This window comes from Oryctolagus cuniculus, chromosome 18 (genome assembly GCF_051225735.1).
Source record: "Oryctolagus cuniculus isolate XC-2025 breed Fujian yellow rabbit chromosome 18, ASM5122573v1, whole genome shotgun sequence".
NCBI lineage: Eukaryota > Metazoa > Chordata > Mammalia > Lagomorpha > Leporidae > Oryctolagus > Oryctolagus cuniculus.
In genome coordinates this window covers 8,552,119-8,573,516 of record NC_142884.1, presented here as the reverse complement: position 1 = coordinate 8,573,516, position 21,398 = coordinate 8,552,119, and the positions used below count along the sequence as shown (strand labels likewise).

The 21,398-nt window shown below is 68.0% G+C and overlaps 2 protein-coding genes across 6 annotated transcripts; one reads left to right on the top strand and one right to left on the bottom strand.

Annotated features, from left to right (window-relative positions):
- Positions 1-651: 651 nt before the first annotated feature.
- On the top strand, positions 652-18,009 carry MYBPC2 (myosin binding protein C2). 2 transcript variants are annotated; one of them, XR_016224585.1, is made up of 28 exons: positions 652-729; positions 1,359-1,436; positions 1,607-1,693; positions 2,393-2,541; positions 2,740-2,857; positions 3,309-3,357; positions 3,517-3,576; positions 5,446-5,639; positions 5,720-5,852; positions 6,762-6,886; positions 7,006-7,111; positions 7,761-7,933; positions 8,329-8,494; positions 9,430-9,536; positions 9,842-9,871; positions 10,031-10,170; positions 12,842-13,001; positions 13,102-13,206; positions 13,423-13,611; positions 13,786-13,920; positions 14,146-15,090; positions 15,188-15,276; positions 15,353-15,548; positions 15,966-16,105; positions 16,242-16,401; positions 16,643-16,779; positions 17,441-17,627; positions 17,896-18,009. XR_016224585.1 is itself a non-coding variant. In XM_070062998.2 (28 exons), the coding sequence occupies exons 1-28, from the start codon at positions 711-713 to the stop codon at positions 17,904-17,906; spliced, it is 3,411 nt and encodes a 1,136-aa protein (XP_069919099.2). In that variant the 5' UTR covers positions 652-710; the 3' UTR covers positions 17,907-18,009. The 2 variants fall into 2 exon arrangements, 1 of the variants encoding a protein (XP_069919099.2); XM_070062998.2 differs by having other exon boundaries at positions 14,923-15,090.
- A 112-nt stretch (positions 18,010-18,121) lies between these two features.
- Positions 18,122-21,385, bottom strand: GARIN5A (golgi associated RAB2 interactor 5A). 4 transcript variants are annotated; one of them, XM_089318868.1, is made up of 5 exons: positions 21,258-21,385; positions 21,071-21,136; positions 20,602-20,732; positions 18,828-19,113; positions 18,122-18,500 (listed from the first exon to the last, which is right to left on the bottom strand). In XM_089318868.1, the coding sequence occupies exons 3-5, from the start codon at positions 20,694-20,696 to the stop codon at positions 18,444-18,446; spliced, it is 438 nt and encodes a 145-aa protein (XP_089174994.1). In that variant the 5' UTR covers positions 20,697-20,732; positions 21,071-21,136; positions 21,258-21,385; the 3' UTR covers positions 18,122-18,443. The 4 variants fall into 4 exon arrangements, with proteins under 4 accessions (XP_089174994.1, XP_089174995.1, XP_089174993.1 ...); XM_089318869.1 differs by having other exon boundaries at positions 21,018-21,364; XM_089318867.1 differs by lacking the exon at positions 21,258-21,385 and having other exon boundaries at positions 21,071-21,206.
- Positions 21,386-21,398: the final 13 nt, after the last annotated feature.

Genomic DNA, 21,398 nt, shown 5'->3' with positions numbered 1-21,398 from the left:
ACGGCCCTCCTCCCTCAGACCAGGGGTCTGCACCTCTAGCCCCTCCTCCCTCAGACACAGGAGTCCAACCCAGCCCCTCCTCCCTCAGACCCAGAAGTCCAACCTGGCCCCTCCTCCCTCAGACCCAGGGGTCCAGCCCCAGCCCTCAGCCCTCAGGCCCGGGGGTCCAGGCCCAGCCCTCCTCCCTCAGACCAGGGGGTCCAGGCCCAGCCCTCCTCCTTCAGGCCTGGGGGTCCAGGCCCTCCTCCCTCAGATCTGGGGGTCCAGGCTCAGCCCTCCTCCCTCAGATCTGGGGGTCCAGGCCCAGCCCTCCTCCCTCAGACCTGGGGTCCAGACCCTCCTCCCTCAGGCCCGGGGTCCAGGCCCAGCCCTCCTCCCTCAGACCTGGGAGTCCAGGCCCTCCTCCCTCAGGCCCAGGGTCCAGGCCCAGCCCTCCTCCCTCAGACCCGGGGTCCAGCCCCGGCCCCCTCCCCGGACGCAGGTGCCTGTCAGCCCCTCCTCCTGGGGGTGGCGGGTGGCCATCTCCCCGTCCAGCTGTTACTTGTCGCCTTTCCGAATATGCTGGGGGAATGTGGGGCGCCGAGCCCGGGCCTCCCGGAGCCTCCTGGGAGTTTCAGGACTGCTTAAAGAGCGCCCCTCAGGGGCCCACCTGTCCTCCCAGGGCCTGGTGGACTCAGCCGCATCTGTCCGTCTGAGGAGTGGCCGGCGACATGCCTGAGGCAAAGCCAGGTGGCTGCTGGGGGGCCCTTCCCCAGAGCGGCTGGGAGGACGCGTGAGGAGGGGTCTTCGTGTGGGGCGGGGTCTCTGCCTGTTTAGCGGCGGCGGTGCTGCCCGTGTGTGGCTCTTGCTGGGGGCTGGGCTGCTCCCATGACTAAGGGTTCTGTAGCCTGGGACTTCCCCCGTGGGGTACGGGCGGGGGCGCGCGTGGCCGTGGGTCAGGGGCTCCCGTCCGCGGAGAACAGGACTGCTCTCTTGTGCGGGAGTTGGGGCTTCCTGTACAGGAAGCAGAGGGCCAGGCCTGGTCCATGTCCCTTTTGTGCAAGGCGGGGGGCTCTTCTTGGGGCGGGCATGTCTCCCGCGGCATGGGGCGGTCTACACTAGGTGGGCCCCAGCCAGCGGGCAGGGCAGGTGAAGGATGCTGTGGTCAGCAGGTGTCCAGTTTCCGGCCCCTGGGGGAGAGCTAATTATACCCCCAGTACCCAAAAGGTCAGGGCCCGGTGGCCTGGGCTGAGGGAAACCTGACCCCGGAGGCTCTCGTGATTAGAGATAAATTTACACCTAGGCCGGGGGGGGGGGGGGGCAGGCCGCCTGGGTCTGGGGGGAGGCGCCACTCACCTGTGTCGGCCCCTCCCACACAGCGGCCAAGAAGGCCCCCAAAGGCAAAGATGCCCCCAGAGAAGAGCCCCCCAAGGAGGCTGCTGCAGAGCCCCCCAAAGGTGAGGTGACGCTCCCTCTGCCCGGGACACCTGGCGCCCGTCCCCCCCCCGCACCCTGCCCGGCCGCTGCCCCCACAGGGCACCGGGGCTGGCCCGCTCCTCCCCTGCTCCCAGCATCCGGGGAGCGCCGCCCCAGCCTGTGCAGACTTCCCGATGCTGTCTCCAAACAGAAGCCCCGCCCGAGGACCAGTCCCCCACGGCCGAGGAGCCCACGGGGATTTTCCTGAAGAAGCCGGACTCCGTATCCGTGGAGACTGGTGAGGGGCCTGGGGGGGAGGGCTGGGGCTGACCCCTGGGTCTGAGGGAGGAGGGGCCAGGCTGGACCCCTGTGTCTGAGGGAGGAGGGGCTGGGGCTGACCCCTGGGGCTGAGGGAGGAGGGGCTGGGGCTGACCCCTGTGTCTGAGGGAGGAGGGGCGGGGGCTGACCCATGGGTCTGAGGGAGGAGGGGCGGGGGCTGGACCCCTGGGTCTGAGGGAGGAGGGGCTGGGGCTGACCCCTGGGTCTGAGGGAGGAGGGGCAGGGGCTGGACCCCTGGGTCTGAGGGAGGAGGGGCTGGGGCTGACCCATGGGTCTGAGGGAGGAGGGGCTGGGGCTGACCCCTGGGTCTGAGGGAGGAGGGGCGGGGGCTGGACCCCTGGGTCTGAGGGAGGAGGGGCGGGGGCTGACCCATGGGTCTGAGGGAGGAGGGGCTGGGGCTGACCCCTGGGTCTGAGGGAGGAGGCTGGGGCTGGACCCCTGGGTCTGAGGGAGGAGGGGCCAGGCTGGACCCCTGGGGCTGAGGGAGGAGGGGCTGGGGCTGACCCCTGGGGCTGAGGGAGGAGGGGCTGGGGCTGGACCCCTGGGGCTGAGGGAGGAGGCTGGGGCTGGACCCTGTGTCTGAGGGAGGAGGCGGGGGTCTGCTATGCCTGGAGGGTCTGGAGTTCCTGCCCAGCCCCCGCCCTCCCCCCCCCCCCAGGAAAGGACGCGGTCATCATGGCCAAGCTGAACGGGAAGGAGCTTCCGGCCAAGCCGACCATCAAGTGGTTCAAGGGGAAATGGCTGGAGCTGGGCAGCAAGAGTGGGGCCCGGTTCTCCTTCAAGGAGACCCATGACGCAGCCAGCAATGTGAGGCCCTGCGGAGGGCGGCCGGCGGGGTGGGGGCGGCCACGCTGGGTGGGCAGGGGCAGTGCCCTCAGATGCTGCCAGGCAGGTGTGAAGAGAGTCAGGCCCGGGCGGGTGTTGGGGCGTGAACCGGCCTTGGAGGTGGTTACAGAGGGCCCTGGGGCGGGCGCGTGCACCCCCTCGCCCCGCCCCCGTCTCCAGGTCTACTCGCTGGAGCTGCACATCGGCAAGGTGGTGCTGGGCGACCGCGGGGACTACCGCCTGGAGGTGAAAGCCAAGGACGTGTGTGACAGCTGCTCCTTCAACATCGACGTGGAGGGTGCGCCGGTGGGCGGGCTCAGGCGCGGGCTGCGGGCAGGTGCAGGTGTCGGGCACCGGTGGTCGCCGGTGGGGAGTGGAGCTCCAGGCTCGGACTTGGGAGTGCGAGTGTGCAGGTTCTGGGGTGTGGTGGGGAGGTGTAGGAGGTGGGTTAGGGAGACTCCCGCTGGGAGGAGGTCCAGGTTAAGGGCTTGGGACAGGACAATGTCCAGGTTTAGAGCAATGGTGTGTGGGCTGGGCGGGGGGGGGGGGGTGCTGTAGCCAGGTGTGGAGGGTGGGGGAATGAGACCGCCCAGGCCTGGGAGGGGCACTGCCAGGGAGACGGGTGTGAGCCAGTCTGGGAGCCGAGGCTGGGCAGGCCTGGGGAGAGGCCGTGCTGGTCCCGGGGTGGGGGAGTGGAGGCTGCACAGGCCTGGAGAGGAGCTCACCCTCCCTTCCCATCCCCTCCCCAGCGCCCCGTCAAGACTCCGCTGGACAGAGCCTGGAAAGCTTCAAGCGTGCGTAAGTGGCCCCGGCCCCGCCCTGGCGCCAAGGACCTTGGTGTGTGTTGGGGGAGATGTGGGAGAAGGGAGGTTGCGTGGGGAGGGCAGGGCGTGGGGACCCAGGGCGAGGCCGACGGGGTGGCACCACCTGGTCCCCATGCCCTCTCTGTGGCCGCAGGGGCGATGCGAAGCCGGACGGAGCCGGCGAGCTGGACTTCAGCGGCCTGCTCAAGAAGAGGTGAGCCCGGGGCGCGGGAGGGAGGGGCCCCGCGGCCACCCGGGACTGCCTGCTCGCCCCCTTCCAGCCCGTGTCCTTTTTCTGTGTTTGTTGTTAGGTAAAGGGACCCCATATTCTACCCACAGCCCCCCCAGCCTGCTGCCCGCTCACCCCAAACCCCGCATCCTCTCGTCCGCTCCCCTTCCTACCGGGGGTCCAGCTCACCTCCTCACTCACGCGCCCAGCCACTCACCCACTCACCACGCCTGCACCCCAGAGCCCCTCAGCTACCCCCGTCTTCCCGCCTGCCCACCCTGGCTCTCCGTTCCACTCCACCGCCCTCGTGAACTCAGTACCCCGTGCCCACGCGCTCCGGGCGGCCGCTCGCCCGCTCACAGAGGCAGCATCCGTCCACCTCCGCTGCCCAGCGTTCGCCTTCCCGTCTGCACCTGGGTCTCCATCATCCATGTGCTCCTCCCCCTGGCCGTGTAGCCAGGCGTTCCTCTGTCAGTGGGTGGCACCCTCTCGCTGCCACGCCCTCTCACCGCCACGCCCCCGCCGCCACGCCCCTCCACCACGCCCTCCGCCGCCACGCCCCCTCCGCCACGCCCTCTCACTGCCACGCCCCTCCACCATGCCCTCTCACTGCCCCGCCCCTCCACCACGCCCTCTCACTGCCCCGCCCCCGCCACGCCCCTCCACCACGCCCTCCCGCCGCCACGCCCTCTCACTGCCACGCCCTCTCACTGCCCCGCCCCTCCGCCACGCCCTCTCACTGCCACGCCACGCCCTTTCGCTGCCACGCCCTCTCGACGCCACGCCCACCTACTCATAGCTTCCTGTTAGATCCGACTCCCTGAGACCAACGACCTGTACGTCGAATGGTTGAAGAGCGCCAGTTCCACGTTGTCCAGCGAAACGCTTGTCCCCTCGCTTGCTCACGACCGTCCGGTCCACCTCTCCGGCCCTTACTCCTTCACCTCTTTCGATAACCACGCCCCCGGCCACCCCGTTTTCTGACAGAGCCCTCAGTCTATCTCCGGGCAGCCCACTGCTTCCCCGGCCGTCTTCATCAACATTTGCTAACCCCCCGCGGCCGCCCTGTCCACCCCTTGCCCCGACACCCATCAGTGTAGCCCCCCAGTATCTCATCCACCTGCTGCTCAGTACAGAAGGCACTCACTGTCTCGAGCCCCCACTCATCCATTCTCTCTCTGTTCCCCTTCCTCCCCTTGTTTCCCCGAAGATCCACCTGCACTAACCCCCACTCACTCATCACCCAACACCCTCTGTGGCCTCCTGTCCACCGGGCTCTGGGGCTGAGACCAGGGGACGGACAGCGGTCTGGGTCCAGGATGTTGAGTGCCTCATTGCCCCGGGAACCTGGGTCCGGTCCAACAGCCAGGGTCAAAGTGGAGACTGCTTGGGGTGATCGGAGGGGCCTGGGGGAGCCCCCGTAGGGCTTCCTGGAGAAGGGAACGTTGGCAGTAGGTTTTGCAGTATGAAGAGGAGTTCCATCGGGAGAGGGAGGGTTCTGTGTGAGGCCGGGAGGCAGGAGAGGGCCTGGGCGGCCAGGAGAGGCCAGGGCCGGGTTCGGATGGTGGTGGGTGTCGTGCTGGGGCAGTAGGCGAGGCCGTGAGTTCCAGGCTGAGCTGGGGGTTCCGCTGAGGGCACAGGGAGGTGTGGGGGAGCCGCGAGCAGGGACGAGATGGGAGCTGAAAGAAGGGAGGAGGCCGGCCGGTCCGGGCCCTGGCGGAGCCGGGGGCGATGGCCGTGTGGGCGGGAGAGAGAGAGAGAGAGATGGGGCCTTGGCAGAGCGGCACAGCCCGCGGGCTGGCGGGGCGGGCGGACGGAGACCCCCACCTCCTCTCCCCCTGCCGCGGCCCTCAGGGAGGTGGTGGAGGAGGAGAAGAAGAAGAAGAAGGACGACGATGACCTGGGCATCCCCCCGGAGATCTGGGAGCTCCTGAAGGGGGCCAAGAAGAGCGAGTACGAGCGCATCGCCTTCCAGTACGGCATCACCGACCTGCGCGGCATGCTGAAGCGGCTCAAGAAGGCCAAGGTCGAGGTCAAGAAGAGCGCAGGTCAGCCCCGCCCCGCCCCGCCGCCGAGGGAGGGAGGGAGGCCCCGCGCGCTGCTGACCGCCCGCCTGCTCCACCCACAGCCTTCACCAAGAAGCTGGACCCCGCCTACCAGGTGGACCGCGGCAACAAGGTGAAGCTGGTGGTGGAGATCAGTGACCCCGACCTGCCGCTCAAGTGGTTCAAGAACGGCCAGGAGATCAAGCCGAGCCTCAAGTAGGTGTGCGCATGCGCGCGCGCACACACACCGGGCACCCTGGACTGGGCCCCCGCTCCCCGCCCCTCACCCGCGGAGGGCACTCCCCCGGCTGTGCCAAAAGCGCAGGCGCCCACCCGGCGCACAGACGCACAGACGACGGAGACGCAAATGCAAAGCCCCCAGCAGGCGGGCTCTGTGCCCGCCATGGGGGAGCGGTGGGCGGGGGTGGGCACGCGAGTGCGGCACTAGCTGGCCTAGCCCCCGGATGGACAGCGGCTAGACCGTCTGGCGCCGCCCTGACCTGGCACGGCCCCCCCCGGGACGAGCTCACTCCCTGCTCCTGTTCTGCGCAGGGCACACCTGCACGGGTCTAGACGGAGGGGTTAGATCCAGGGCGTGGGCCCTTGGGTGGGACGATGGTGGATGAGGCGTGGGACTCCTCCTCCCCTTGGCCATGTTTTCTGAATGTCACGCAGTGAACCCTTTGGGTGACATCAAAAGTTACGTTGCTTAAGGGACAGGTTAAGTTGCTCCACTGGACGGTCCCGGGGCATTGTCCTAATTCGTATTATTACATCCGGGTCGCGGGCGCATCCATGTTCCTGGTGGCAGGAGAAGGGATGGAGGTGTCCAGAGCAAGCAAGACCTAGGGTTTATGAGCTCACGCCTACTGCATTCCACGGTCCCTGCTGCAGGCCCGGTCTGGCCTGGCCGCAAAGGAGGCTGGGAAATGTAGTTCTCCAGGTGGGAGCTGTGCGACCCTGGTAGAAGGGGACGGTGGCCGTGGGCGACAGGGGGCGTGTCCACGGTGGTTCCTCCAATAACGGCCTCCAGACGTGGCCTCAGAACGGCCGGGTGGACGTGTGCCAGGGCTGGGCCGACGCCCCGTGCCCCGTGTCTGGGCTGAGGCGAGACCTTTGTACTAGGTATGTGTTTGAGAACGTGGGCAAGAAGCGGATCCTCACCATCAACAAGTGCACGCTGGCCGACGACGCCGCCTACGAGGTGGTGGTCAACGACGAGAAATGCTTCACGGAGCTCTTCGTTAAAGGTGAGGCGGGGCCGCGGCCGCAGCAAGGCCGGGGCGCGGGCTGCGGAGGAGGCCTGCGAGGCCGGGGCCCGGGCTGCCCAGCGGGCCTGCAGCCACCGCCCTCCCGCCCCCGCCCACAGAGCCGCCTGTCCTGATCATCACCCCACTGGAGGACCAGCAGGTGTTTGTGGGCGACCGGGTGGAAATGTCGGTGGAGGTGTCGGAAGAAGGTGCCCAGGTCATGTGGTGAGTGCCTGTCACCATCAGCCCCGCTCTCCCTCAGCTCTGGCCTTGGACCCCGGGACACCCTGGGAGAGTCCTGGCCGTTCCCGGTCATCCCCGGAGACCTCCGCCTCTCTGGTTCTGTCCCGGTAGCCATGGCCTCGCGCTAGAACTTGACACCCATCCACCATCGTCCTCAGGGCCCGATTCCTGATCTCTGCTGTTTTGTTAAACATTTGTTCAACCATCTGACCAATTATTCATCCCTTGGTCCACCCATCCACCCACCCATCCACCCATCTATCCGTTCATTCATCCACCCTCCCATCCATCCACTCCCCCCCACACCCACCTGTCTGCCTATCCGTCCGTTCCTCTGTCCACCCACCAGCACATACTTGGTGGGCCCCTATTGCGCAGTTCCACTCGTCTGCATATTAGAGAGGAAGTAAGAGTAGCATGGCACCTGCCTCCGTCGGCGGTGGGTGTGCCGGCGGTCGGTGTGACAGACACCAGTAAACGCAGAAGGCCTGTCTTGGCGTGGGTGTGCAAGGGGCAGTGATGGGTGCTCTACCAGCTTTCCAGTGGGAGGAAGGGACTCAAGAGGTCAGGGGTGGCTTCCTGGAGGAGGTGACGGCCTGCGCCCCGCCCCTTGCACTCCTCCCCCGCCCAGGATGAAGGACGGTGTGGAGCTGACACGCGAGGGCTCCTTCAAGTCCAACTACCGCTTCAAGAAGGACGGGAAACGGCACATCCTCATCTACTCAGAGGTGAACCTGGAGGACCGGGGTCACTACCAGGTCATGACCAACGGCGGCCAGTGCGAGGCTGAGCTCATCGTGGAAGGTACCGGCCCCGCCCCGGGAGTGCCCCTGCCGGGCCTGGCCAGGCCTCTTCACAGCGTCCCCTGCGTCTGGCTGCTCCGCCCCGCCCCGCCCCGCGGGATGCCCTGAGCTGGCCCAGGCCTCTGGGTGCTGTGGGTCTGTGCCTGTGCCCCTGGCGACAGCTCTGCCCGTCACACATGCGCACACCCGCGGCACGGGTCCTCGCCCAGCCAGCGCAGCCTGCACAGCCCCCCCCCCCGCCCCTCTGCTGTGCCCCTCTCAGCCCCACCCCCACCGCCCCGGGGCTCCTCAGGGCCATGTCCACTTCCCACGGGGCCTCCTCGCCTGCTGCCTCTCTCCCCGCGACAGCCTGGCGCACTCCGGACTGAGGGGTCCCCCGTTTCCCTCCTCCGCCAGAGAAACAGCTGGAGGTGCTGCAGGACATCGCGGACCTCACGGTCAAGGCCTCGGAGCAGGCCATGTTCAAGTGCGAGGTGTCAGACGAGAAGGTGACGGGCAAGTGGTACAAGAACGGGGTGGAAGTGCGGCCCAGCAAGAGGATCACCATCTCCCACGTGGGGCGGTGAGCCGAGGGGCGTGGCCGCAGGGCGGGGGCGGGGCCACGGGTGTGGCTGTCTGGTGGGCGTGGCTTCAGGTGGTCCTGGCTGGGGGCATGACTGCCGGTGTGGGGCGTGGCTTCAGGGGGCGTGGTCGCGGGATAGGGGCGTGGCTGCACAGGGAGCATGGTTTGAGTGCCAGAGACAGTGCAACTGAATTGCCACTCGGAAAGACGAGGAGTGGATTCTGTCCACAGCAGGTGGGTCGGGGCTGCTCAGGCAGCAGTGCAGTGTCCCTGCGGCCAGTGAGAGGGCTCTCTGGCCCTAAGTGGCAGCCCTCTGGTCCCGCAGCAGGCGAGCCTGGCCAAAGCAGAGGTCCCAGAGAGACATGAAGGAGCAAGCCCTCTGTGGCTTAGGCTGGGGACTGTCCCGGGTCACCTCTGTCCCGGTGTCAGCCCCAGGCCGGCGGATGCTCAGGGGGTGGGGGATGCTATGAGATCCCATTGCAAGGGTGCAGTCAGGGGTGAGGGGCTCCTGTGGCCGCGCTGGGGAACAGGCTACCCCGGGGGGAGGGGCAGCCAGGGAAAGCAGAGGAGGTGGGGCGGGACCCCCGCCGCTGCAGCCGCCACTTCCACGCCCTCCCCTGCGTGTTCCTGGCCATCGTGCCCGTGCCGCCCCGTGACCTCCGTGTGATGTGGGCACTTGCTGTGAGCTGGGTTCTGGGCCAGCGGCTCTGCAGACCCGTGGGACTCACCCCGGCATGGCCGCTGGTGACCTCACCCCTGTCGCAAAGATGGAGACACGCAGGCACAGAGGGGTCAGGTGACTGGCCCTAGGTTGCACAGCTAGGAAGTGGGGTTCTGTCTGAGGCTGCGAAGTCCCAAAGCCCTGGACCAAAGTGGGCGTGGCAGAGTGTCCCGTGCGGGCCCCGCGCCATCCCTGCCCTGCCCCCCACGTGCAGGTTCCACAAGCTGGTGATTGACGACGTGCGGCCGGAGGATGAGGGCGACTACACCTTTGTGCCCGACGGCTATGCCCTGTCCCTGTCGGCCAAGCTCAACTTCCTGGGTGAAGATGCCCCTTCATCCCCCGGGGGCTGCAGGACCCCCAGGCGCCTCCCCCTAGACCCAGGGTCCCTCGTCGTGCAGAGAGGGTGACAGCGAGTGTCTGGGGCGGAGGGCGGAGTCGATGAGAGCCTGGAGGGAGACAGACGTGCTGTCCGAGCTGAGGAGGTCCCCGTGGAGAGGGGTGGGTGGCTCATGGGCCCGAAACCTCCCCCTGGCGTCCCCGTCCCTCGTTCCCAGGGTGCCTGCCGGCACCTTGTGGAGGTGGGGTGAGGGGCGCACACCTGACCGGAAGTCTTGGCCTTGCAGAGATCAAGGTGGAGTACGTGCCCAAGCAAGGTAGGGGCCCAGGTCCTGCTGCTCAGCCGGGGGCAGCGGGAGGAGGGCTGGGGTGCCACTCCGGGCCTGCGCTGCTGCTGGAACTGGCTCCTTGGGGGGGCTCAGGGGGTCATCCACCTGTCATCCACCGCCACGTCCCCCCGTCCCCTCTGCCTCCAGAGCCACCGAAGATCCACCTGGACTGCTCCGGGAAGACCTCAGATAACGCCATCGTGGTCGTGGCTGGGAACAAGCTGAGGCTGGACGTGTCCATCACAGGGGAGCCCCCTCCTGTGGCCACCTGGATGAAGGGAGATGAGGTGGGCTGGCTCCCCGGGCCGGGGTCCTTCTCTTTCTCAGCTCTGTGCATCACCTGGTGTCGCTCCAGCAGGTGGTGGGCGCTCCCACCGAGTGGACTCACCTGTCAGTCAGCCTGTGCAGCCACCCAGGAACTCATCCATCCATCCCGTCACTCGTCCAGTTGTCCATGTGCCCGTCAGTCAGTCCGTTACCCACCCACCTATACATTCTTTATCTATCTAACTTCCTGTATATATTCAGAAGCCTCCTGGTCCACATGTCCACCCACCCACCCATCCATCCACCCACCCATCCATCCACCCATCCATCTACCTGTCCATCCATCCACCCATCCATCCATCCACCCACCCACTCATCCATCCATCCACCCATCCACCATCCATCCACCCATCCACCCATCCATCCATCCATCCACCCACCCATCCATCCATCTACCCACCCATCCATCCATCCACCCATCCATCCATCCACCCACCCACCCATCCATCCATCCACCCATCCATCCATCCACCCACCCACCCATCCATCCATCCACCCATCCACCATCCATCCACCCATCCACCCATCCATCCACCCACCCATCCATCCATCTACCCACCCATCCATCCATCCACCCATCCATCCACCCATCCACCATCCATCTACCCACCCATCCATCCACCCATCCACCATCCACCCACCCATCCATCCATCCATCCACCCATCCATCTACCTGTCCATCCATCCACCCATCCATCCATCCACCCACCCACCCATCCATCCATCCACCCATCCACCATCCATCCACCCACCCATCCATCCATCCACCCATCCATCCACCCATCCACCATCCACCCACCCATCCATCCATCCACCCATCCACCATCCACCATCCACCCACCCATCCATCCATCCATCCACCCATCCATCCATCCACCCATCCATCCATCCATCCATCCACCCATCCACCCATCCACCCATCCATCCACCCATCCACCATCCACCCACCCATCCATCCATCCACCCATCCATCCATCCACCCACCCATCCACCCATCCATCCATCCATCCACCCACCCATCCATCCATCTACCCACCCATCCATCCATCCACCCATCCATCCACCCATCCACCATCCACCCACCCATCCATCCATCCACCCATCCACCATCCACCCACCCATCCATCCATCCATCCACCCATCCATCCACCCATCCATCCATCCATCCATCCACCCATCCACCCATCCATCCACCCATCCACCATCCACCCACCCATCCATCCATCCACCCATCCATCCATCCACCCACCCATCCACCCATCCATCCATCCATCCACCCACCCATCCATCCATCCATCCACCCATCCATCCACCCATCCATCCATCCATCCATCCACCCATCCACCCATCCATCCACCCATCCACCATCCACCCACCCATCCATCCATCCACCCATCCATCCATCCACCCACCCATCCACCCATCCATCCATCCATCCACCCACCCATCCATCCATCTACCCACCCATCCACCATCCACCCACCCATCCATCCATCCACCCATCCACCATCCACCCACCCATCCATCCATCCATCCACCCATCCATCCACCCATCCATCCATCCATCCATCCACCCATCCACCCATCCATCCACCCATCCACCATCCACCCACCCATCCATCCATCCACCCATCCATCCATCCACCCACCCATCCATCCATCCACCCATCCATCCATCCACCCATCCATCCATCCACCCATCCATCCATCCATCCATCCACCCATCCATCCATCCACCCATCCATCCATCCACCCACCCATCCACCATCCACCCATCCATCCATCCATCCATCCACCCATCCACCCACCCACCCATCCATCCATCCACCCACCCATCCACCATCCACCCACCCATCCATCCATCCATCCACCCATCCATCATCATCCATCCACCCACCCACCATCCATCATCCACCCATCCATCCATCCATCATCCATCCATCCACCCATCATCCATCCACCCACCCATCATCCACCCATCCATCATTATCCATCCACCCACCCATCCAGCCATCCAGCCATCCATGCATCCACCCACCTGTCCACACACCCGCCTGCCCATCTGCCCATGCTTTCCCCTTGCTCGCCCTAGGCCCTGGGAGAAGCCAGTCTTCCATGTCTTCTCCCTGCCTCTGTGAAATGCAGACTCGGTGCACTGTTCACTCACTCATCCACTCCGCAAACGTCCCCTGAGGCCCCCTCCATGCCTGGCCCGACGTGCGGCATTGAAGGGGCAGCCGTGAAGCAGACGCAGCCCCTGCTCCAAGAGCCTGCACTCTTGGACAGAGGCAGACGTGCCCAGCCACAGTCCCGGGGGATGGGACCACCGAGATGCCACTGTTGTCTGGGGGCAGCCAGAAACGCTTCCTGGAAGGCGTTGCCCAAGGGTGACAGTCCCTCAGGGATGAGTAAGGATATAAAACATGGCTGGCGCCGGGAGCAATCTCGCCACATCTTGGGCGTGAGATCGGGTGGCGTGTTGAATCCCGGGTGGGCAATGCGGGGGCTGAATCCGGGGTCTGGAGAGCATCTTGGGCCCGCGCGGGGCCCTGTGCCACGCAGGGGCGCCCTGGGGGGGGGGGTTGAGCAGGGGTGCGCTCAGCTCCGGCAAGGCCCTGGTGCTCTGTCCAGGTGTTCACCGTCACCGAGGGCAGGGTCCGCATCGAGCAGCGGCCCGACAGCAGCAGCTTTGTGATCGAGAGTGCGGAGCGGGGGGACGAGGGCCGCTACACCATCAAGGTCACCAACCCGGCGGGCGAGGACGTGGCCACCGTCATGTTGAGGGTTGTGGGTGAGCAGCTAGGCCGAGGGCACGGGGCGGGGGCTGGCTCCCCGAGGCCGCGGGGGGCCATCTGACTCTCCTCCCGCCCATCCCACCCTACCCCCACCAGATGTCCCAGACCCCCCGGAGGCTGTGCGGGTCACCTCCGTCGGAGAGGATTGGGCCATCCTTGTCTGGGATCCTCCCAAGTACGACGGGGGGCAGCCGGTCACTGGTGAGTGACCGAGTGCGCCCTCCCACTTCGCCTCCACCCCTCCCCTGCCTCCTGGTCTGTCCCTGTGGCCCTGGCCGGGGGTCTCCTGCAGCCTCTGGTTCCCCCTGGATTCCTGACCCTGGGACGGCAGCCCCTGAGCGCGCCGGGGCCCCCGAGCATCTCGGCCTCTCGCACTGGCTCGGCGGCAACCGCTGCTCTCCCTGCCGGGGCCCGCAGGGTACCTCCTGGAGCGGAAGAAGAAGGGCTCTCAGCGCTGGATGAAGCTCAACTTCGAGGTCTTCACGGAGACCACCTACGAGTCCACCAAGATGATCGAGGGTATCCTCTACGAGATGCGGGTGTTCGCCGTCAACGCCATCGGCGTCTCCCAGCCCAGCATGAACACCAAGCCCTTCATGCCCATCGGTAACGCCCCTCGGCCCCCCGCCCGCACCCTCTGAGCTGGCCCCACAGACTGGACTTCCGAGCCCGGGCTCCCCACTCCCATCCTGACCGCCCCCGACCCAGCGACCCTGGACTGGCTGCTCTCGGTGACCTCTGACCCACCAGACTGACCCCTGACCCCCCCCCGCCTCACAGCTCCCACGAGTGCCCCCCAGCACCTGACGGTGGAGGATGTGACCGACACCACCACGACCCTCAAGTGGAGGCCCCCGGACCGGATCGGGGCCGGCGGCATTGACGGCTACCTGGTGGAGTACTGCGTGGAAGGCTGTGAGTGGCCCTGGGGCTGGAGGCGGGCCCGGGGGCGGAGCCCGGGGGCAGGGGGGCGGGGCCAGGCGCCCAGTGACCAGCGTGTCCTCTCTTCCTCCCTGCCCTGCACCTGCCCTGTCTGCTCCGATCACTCGTCACCCATCCACCATTCCCTGCTTCTATGCGTTTACACGCCCAACTAACATTCCCCTCGCACGCCTGCCCATCCGTTCGTCCACCCATCAGACACTGCCCTGGGCCACCCAGCCCTCTGTCCATCCAGTAATGGGTTCTCACCCACACATCTGTGTCTTCACGGCCATCTTTCCTCCCCCCGGACATCTGTCTGTCGCCTCCCTCCCTGTCCGCCCACACACTGAACCCGCCCGCCGTCCTCCACCGACCATTCATTGAGTGCCGACTGCATGCCGGGCGCAGCGCCCCAGTTGCGGAGATGTCTCGGACCCGGGCAGGACCGCCGCGGTCACCTGGACACCACAGCCCGGGCCTCCCGGTCAGGCGGCTGTGGGCTCCGCTCCTGCCCCCGCGCTTTCTAACTTGGTGACCTTGGGCCAGCAGCGTCCTCTGCCTGCAGGGTCAGTGGTGCCGGCAGGGGGCGGTGCATGGAGAGGCGGGGTGGGGGGACCCTCCCGGAGCCGGGGCAGAGCTGGGGCTGTCTGGGTTCGCTCTGCCCACGTTGGCTCGTCCGGTGTGAATCCGCTTCACAGACACCCGTGAACCAGAGGCAGGAATCTGACAGCTCCGACTGCCGCCCCAGACACCCCCCCGCTCCTCCCACTGCACCCCCACACGGAGCCACTCTCCCTGCCCCGGTCCGCCTCCTCCAGCTGTGTGCTCTTAGCAGCCCCCCTGCACCTGTCAGCCTCAGTCTTCCGCATCCCTGAAATGGGGACAACAGCACGGAGGCCGAGGCACCTCTGCTGCTGCTGTGGCCAGGAGTGCGGGGGGCGCGGGGGGCTGGGAGCCAGGCCGCGAGGCCGCCCTGTGGCTGCTCTCCCGCAGCTGACGAGTGGATCCCGGCCAACAAGGAGCCGGTGGAGCGCTGCGGCTTCACCGTCAAGGGCCTCCCGACTGGAGCCAAGATCCTCTTCCGCGTCATCGGCGTCAACATCGCCGGCCGCAGCGAGCCGGCCACCCTGGTCCAGCCGGTCACCATCCGGGAGATCGTGGGTGAGTGACCCCGCCCCCGCCCCCCTGGGGGTATCCACGGGGCCGCCCAGACCGCCTGGTGGTCACCGGACGTCCCCTCCCTGTGTCGGGCCCCCAGAGCAGCCCAAGATCCGGCTCCCCCGGCATCTCCGCCAGACCTACGTGCGCAAAGTGGGAGAACACATCAACCTGGTCATCCCCTTCCAGGTGCGCGCTGCTCCGGGCCCCGCCCCGCCCGCCCCGCGCGGCTGCAGCGCCACAACCCCTGCCGCCCTCCCCGCAGGGAAAGCCCCGGCCCCAGGTGGTGTGGACCAAGGGCGGGGCCCCCGTGGACACCTCCCGCGTGCACGTGCGCACCAGCGACTTCGACACGGTGTTCTTCGTGCGCGAGGCTGCGCGCTCCGACTCGGGCGAGTACGAGCTGAGCGTGCAGATCGAGAACATGAAAGACACGGCCACCGTCCGCATCCGCGTCGTGGGTGAGCAGCGGGGCGGGCCGGGGCGTGGTCAGGGCGGCGGGGCCTCCACTGGGCCTGGTCTCGGTGGGGGCGGGGCCTCTCGGGGCGTGGTCAGGGCGGCGGGGCCTCCATTGGGCCTTGTCTCGGTGGGGGTGGAGCCTCTCAGGGCGTGGTCTAGGGGTGGGCCATCGCGGGGTGCAGTCTAGGGCGGGTCCTTTCGGTGGCGTGGCCTTGGTGGGGCGCCGTCTCGGGGCGGGTCCTCTCAGCAAGCCCCATGTGCGTTGCCCGCGGGGACGAGGGTGGCCCCAGAGGAAGTTAGGGCGTGGCGTGGCCTAGGGTGGGTCCTCTTAGGGGCGTGGCCCGCCGGGCGAGGGAGGCCCCGAGGATGTTAGGGCCGGGGCGGGCGCTGGACGGCGCTCGACGCCCCGACCCTTGCAGAGAAGGCAGGACCGGCGGAGAACGTGATGGTGAAGGAGGTGTGGGGCACGAACGCGCTGGTGGAGTGGCAGCCGCCCAAGGACAACGGCAACAGCGAGATCACCGGGTACTTGGTGCAGAAGGCGGACAAGAAGACCATGGTGCGCGGGAGTCCGGGGCGGGCGGGTGGCGCGCGGGAGTGCGGGGCGGGCGGTGCGCGGGAGTGCGGGGCGGCGGGCGGGCGGGCGGCGCGGTCTCCTAGCGCCCGCGGCCCCGCTTCTCCCCCGCCGGCCCCAGGAGTGGTTCACGGTGTACGAGCACAACCGCCACACCAGCTGCACCGTGTCCGACCTCATCGTGGGCAACGAGTACTACTTCCGCGTGTACACCGAGAACGTCTGCGGCCTCAGCGACTCGCCCGGCGTCTCCAAGAACACGGCGCACATCCTCAAGACAGGTGCGGCGGCGGGCGGACCCTGCCCCCGCCCCCAGCTCCCCGCCCCCCCCCCGCCTCCGCCCCCAGCTCCCACCCCCAGCTCCCGCCCTCGCCCCCTCCCAGCTCCCGCCCCGCCCCCAGCTCCCACCCCCTGCTCCCGCCCCCTCCCAGCTCCCGCCCCGCCCCCAGCTCCCACCCCCAGCTCCTGCCCTCGCCCCCTGCCGGGCCCGGAGCGTGCGGTCACCCGTCCTCCGTCCCCCAGGCATCACCTTCAAGCCGTTTGAGTACAAGGAGCACGACTTCCGGTCGCCGCCCAAGTTCCTGACGCCCCTGATTGACCGCGTGGTGGTGGCCGGCTACGCCGCCGCCCTCAACTGTGCCGTGCGGGGCCACCCGAAGGTGCGGGGAGGCCGGCCCTGGGCGGGTGGGGAGAGCGGCCGGCTGGGTCTCTGCGCACCCCGCGGCTCTGGGTCCCGCCCCTGTCGCTCTCCCCAGACAAGCGCCCAGCCCCTGGCAGGCCGTCACGGTGGAGGGTCGGACAGGCAGGTGCGCTGTGGGCGCTGCAGCCGGAGCTCCCGGGACCGCCTGTGGGGCAAGTCCGCCTGCCACTTACTTCCCCTCCCGATAAAGTTTTATTGGAACGCGGGCCGTGAACATTTGCTCTCGCAAAGTCCGCGGCTGCTGTTGGCTGTGGTCCTGGGGCTGTGCAGCTCGGCAGGGCTCCCAGAGCCAGAAACCCATTCATTCACTCCGTTCCTTCACCTCACTCATTCATTCAGCGCCCAGCTCCCCTGCGTCCCTTCGATATTGCCCTGGGCTTCCTCCATGCTGGGTGAAGGGGTCAGTGGGGGCCGTGAAGTCACCCACGGGGGCGCTGTGGTGTGAGCAGCAGGGGCCAGGAGCTGACCTGAGAGCTCAGAACTGGACGAGGGGCCGCGGGGGCCCCCACCGCTGCCTGGGAGGCGGGGTGGCCAGTGGCAGGCGCCCCGGGCCAGCAGGGTCGCCCCACTCTGCCGGTGCCCGGGCCCTGCGTGCCCCGTGACGCCCCCTCCCCCGACAGCCCAAGGTGGTCTGGATGAAGAACAAGGTGGAGATCCATGAGGACCCCAAGTTCCTGATGACCAACCACCAGGGGGTGCTGACGCTCAACATCCGCCGGCCCTCGCCCTTCGACGCGGGCACCTACTCCTGCCGCGCCTTCAACGAGCTGGGGGAGGCGCTGGCCGAGTGCAGGCTGGACGTCCGAGGTGAGGGCGCCCCCGCCCCAGAGCTGGCTGCTGGACCAATGGGCCGCGGCCTCCGCCCAGTCATGGCCGACCCGGCCTCCTGCAGCCCCCGCCCCCAGCCCCGCTCCTCCAGGCCGACCCCACTTCTCTCATTCTGCCGCCCCTTTGACTGTCCCCACCCCCACCCTGGGAACCAGAGGGCAGTGACCGCGGGCGGCACCGGGCGCCCCCTGCTGGTCATGCGCGGAGCCCCCCCCCCCACCGCCTCTCTCTCTCTCCTCCCCCGCAGTGCCGCAGTGAGAGCCTTGCCCGCCTGCCCCCAGCTGCTGCCCGGTCCTAACCCCGGCCCCGGCGGAGTTCTTCTTCCCAGTCATTGCTGAGAATATAATAGTGTGGACTACGACTCCCAGTGTCTGTCCTTGAACCAGCGGCTCCGGCTTCCAGGAGGTCCTGGGGGAGGGGGAGGGGGAGGGGGAGTGACAGCCCCAGCGAAACAGGCCCCGAGAGGCCTCCACTGCGAAACAGCTATTTTAGTGAGGCGGCCGCGGGGTGGTGAGGGTGAACCCCGGGCCATGTGGGGACAGCCCTGCCAGCCTCACCACCAAGAGGGAGTGAGGACACAAGCTGGCGCAATGGCAGCACCGGTGAGTCAGGAGCGGAGGCCAGCCTGGGCAGGCTGTGTCCAGAGGCAGCTCCGGGTCTCCGTGGTGGTGCGGGCTGCCGGACGGCCCGAGACCACACCGCTGGTGACGGCGCGTTGAGTCCCAGGGCGGACGGCGGCTGGCGAACGCCTGCCCCGCGTCTGGCCCTCGCGGCAGGGGCCTGGTGCGGGCGGAATCAGAGTCCCCAGAGTTCCGAGGTCAGCGGGTTCAGTCTGGCTTCCCTGTCTTGAAGCTGCAGAGAGGGAGGGAGGGAGGGAGGGAAGGAGGGAGAGAGGGGAACAGGGGGAGGGAGAGAGAGGGAGAGAGCCCGTTTGTCTCAGAAGGCTTGCCCCGCGGTGGGGGCAGGGTCCTGTCTTCTGCTCAGTCCCAGCCCCAGCCAGACGGTCAGGCGGCCAGGCCCCGCCCCTCACCTCCACCAGGCTCCGCCCCGCCCCAGCCAGGTCCGCTCCCCTAGCAGGCCCCGCCCCCGCCCCTCCGTAAGACCCCGCCCCACTCTCCGCTCAGGCCCCGCCCCCCAGCCAGGCCCGCTCCCCTGGCAGGCCCCGCCCCCGCCCCGCACCTCGTCGCAGGCCGCGCAGCCCCCGTCCTCGTCCTCCTCCTCGTCCTCGTCCTCGCTGTCGTCGGCGCCCAGCGCCCAGCTGCCCTGCGTGAACGGCACGGCTCCGTGCGCCGCGTGGAAGCGCAGGCGGTAGAGCAGCCGCACCCAGCGGCCGAACTCCCGCTCGCGGGCCTCGGGCCGCGCGCGCAGCTGCAGGTAGAAGGCGCGGCCGGTGCAGAACTTGACCTTGAGCTGGCAGCGGCGCTCGTCGTGCACGAAGAGCTGGACGAACTGCAGGGGGAACAGCCTGGGCGGGGGAGGGGCGACCTCAGGCTCGGCCCCGCCCCCGGACGCCCCGCTCCCACCCGGCCTTCGCCGCCTCCCGTTGTGGTCGTCGCAAAAAAAAAAAAAACTTAGAATTTTCCGTGTGCTGGTTCAACAGCTGCCACGCCTCCGGCCCCCCCACCGTGGGCGCAGCGCTGCACGTGGCCAGCAGAGGGTGCCGTTTAGCACCTGTGCCGCCCCCGCCCACCCCCATCCTGGACCGCTGGGCTCTGCACACCTCCAGCTACGCCCGCCCTCCAAAGCGCTGTTTCTGCGGCTGCCTCCTGTCGCCGCGTGTGCGTCTCGCCAGGCATCCTCCAGGGAGCCCTGGCCTGGCCTAGGACAGCCACACCTGCACCTGCACCCTCCCCTCGGCCCCTCCCTGCCGTGCGCGACTCCATCTCACCCTAGCTGACAAGCCTGCCTTCCCAGGAGGCTCGGGGCCCCACAGTGCAGGGACTTCCCGGTTCTGTCCAGTGCTGTGTCCCTGGTGCCCGGAGCACGCGGGTAGATAAAGGGCTCGGGCCTGCAGCCCGGGGAGGAGACGGTCCACGGAGGGGAGCCAGGTCCCAGGACTGGGATTTGAACCCACGTCGCACGCTGTCGGCGGCAGGGACAGGCAGCCACTTCCCCTGGGTGGCCGGCACCATGCTGGAGGCACCCATCTCCCAGACACCGCTCGCCGGTGCACAGCCTCAGGCACACTGGCGCCCCCTGCCACACTGGCCACAACTCCAAGACAGCAGACAGAGCTCTGGGGCCCCGGCCGGCGGGCGCCTTCCCCTGCCCCTCCCCGACACGGCCACGGGTGTGCCCCTGCGGTCGCATCGGCTCCCTCTGTCCCCTAGTGGCCCTGGGAGGTGGGCTCTCCTCTTGTGCCCATGCTCCAGGCGAGAGGACTTTCTGGCCAGGAAGGGAGCTGGCCAGAACCCGGGCCCCAGGAGACTCCCCCCCCTCCAAGGACAGGCCCCGCCCACGTTGTAACGGCGAACGCTGACACAGCTGGGCAGCCCAGGAGGCACAGTTTGTGTAACCGTGCGGGGCCACAGACTCCAGCCTGCAGGGCGCCTACCGCCCACCGCGAGCCCGCTGGGCCTGCCCACTGCTGCCCCAACAGCTCAGGGCTTCAGGGAGGTCGGTCACACGGAAGCCAGGGGCTGGTGTGCGGGCGCGTGGTGGGGTGGGGCGGTCCCAGACCCCGGCGCCGCCGCAGTGGCAGCTGGCGAGGTTGACCGGCGGGACAGATCCTCTTGGACGGAACAAGGACCCAGCGCAGCCTGGGCTGGGCAGGCCGGGAGCAGCACCCAGGGCTTCCGGCGAGAAAACTGGGTTCGGGATTGCAGGCGGCGTGTGTGTGTGTGTGTGTGTGTGTGTGTGTGACGGTCCTGCCCTGTGGATCCACTGTCCCTGCTCTCCCGGCGGACGGCGGCCACCCAAGCGCCCGGAGCGGCCAGCGGGGGCGGGCGGTCACCCGAGGAGCTGCAGCTGTCCGTCATCCTTGGCAGGGCCCGCCAGCAGCAGCAGGTCCGGCAGCTCCAGGGCTGGGCTGGAGGCTGCCACCCCCATGGTCACCTTGTTGGCGACTTCTCCCGACCGGGTCACCTGGGGCCAGAGGGCAGAAGTCAGAGGCGGCAGGGGGTGGGGACAGAGCGCAGCAATCTTGGTGGAGTGGAAGGTCACGACCCGGGGAGTTAGAAATCCGCCTGGAGGTCACTCATCTCCACTAAAGGTCAAGCACCCCGTGGGCGCCAAGTCCGGGGCTCAGAAGCCAAAGGGCTGGAGGCTGGGCGGGGTCAGAGGTCCCACAGGGGCGCTGGTGGTCAGGAGCAGGGAGGACAGGGGCCGCCCCCAAGTCAGGAGGTGGCCAGGCGCTCCGGGGCTCCACACCTGCACGAAGTTGCTCTCAAAGATGGGGAAGTCGCGCAGCTGCTCGAACTCACCGCTCAGGAGGTGGCGCTGCAGCCGCCCGGGACGGCCCGAGGGGAAGGCTGGCTCCAGGGGGCGGCCTGGAGGGGCGGAGGTCGGGGGTCTATGCCAGGGGGCTGCGGCCACGGGCGTCGGCTGTCTGCGCAGGGCCGGCCCCATCCCTCGCCTAGGCCTGGCTCCAGCCCCTCCTGGCCACCGCACCTGCTCCACCGGGGCCCGGCTCAGGCTCGCGCCCCTGCTTCATCGCAACGCCCCCCACCCCCGGCGGGGGCAGAAGGAGGAGACGGGGGGAGGAGGCGAGAGCCGAGAGCCAGGGCCGCGAGCACTGTGAAGTCACCGCGG

Coding starts and splice junctions, on each gene's coding strand:
- MYBPC2 (XM_070062998.2), top strand. Junction 9,537..9,841: donor GGCCAAGCTCAACTTCCTGG/GTGAAGATGCCC, acceptor TTGGCCTTGCAG/AGATCAAGGTGGAGTACGTG. Junction 15,277..15,352: donor ACCTGGTCATCCCCTTCCAG/GTGCGCGCTGCT, acceptor CCCTCCCCGCAG/GGAAAGCCCCGGCCCCAGGT.
- GARIN5A (XM_089318866.1), bottom strand. CDS start 19,958: ATGCGACCGCAGGGGCACACCCGTGGCCGTGTCGGGGAGGGGCAGGGG. Junction 19,114..19,536: donor AGGCAGGCTTGTCAGCTAGG/GTGAGATGGAGT, acceptor TCCCCCGCCCAG/GCTGTTCCCCCTGCAGTTCG. Junction 18,501..18,827: donor GCTGCGCGGCCTGCGACGAG/GTGCGGGGCGGG, acceptor CCCTCTCTGCAG/CTTCAAGACAGGGAAGCCAG.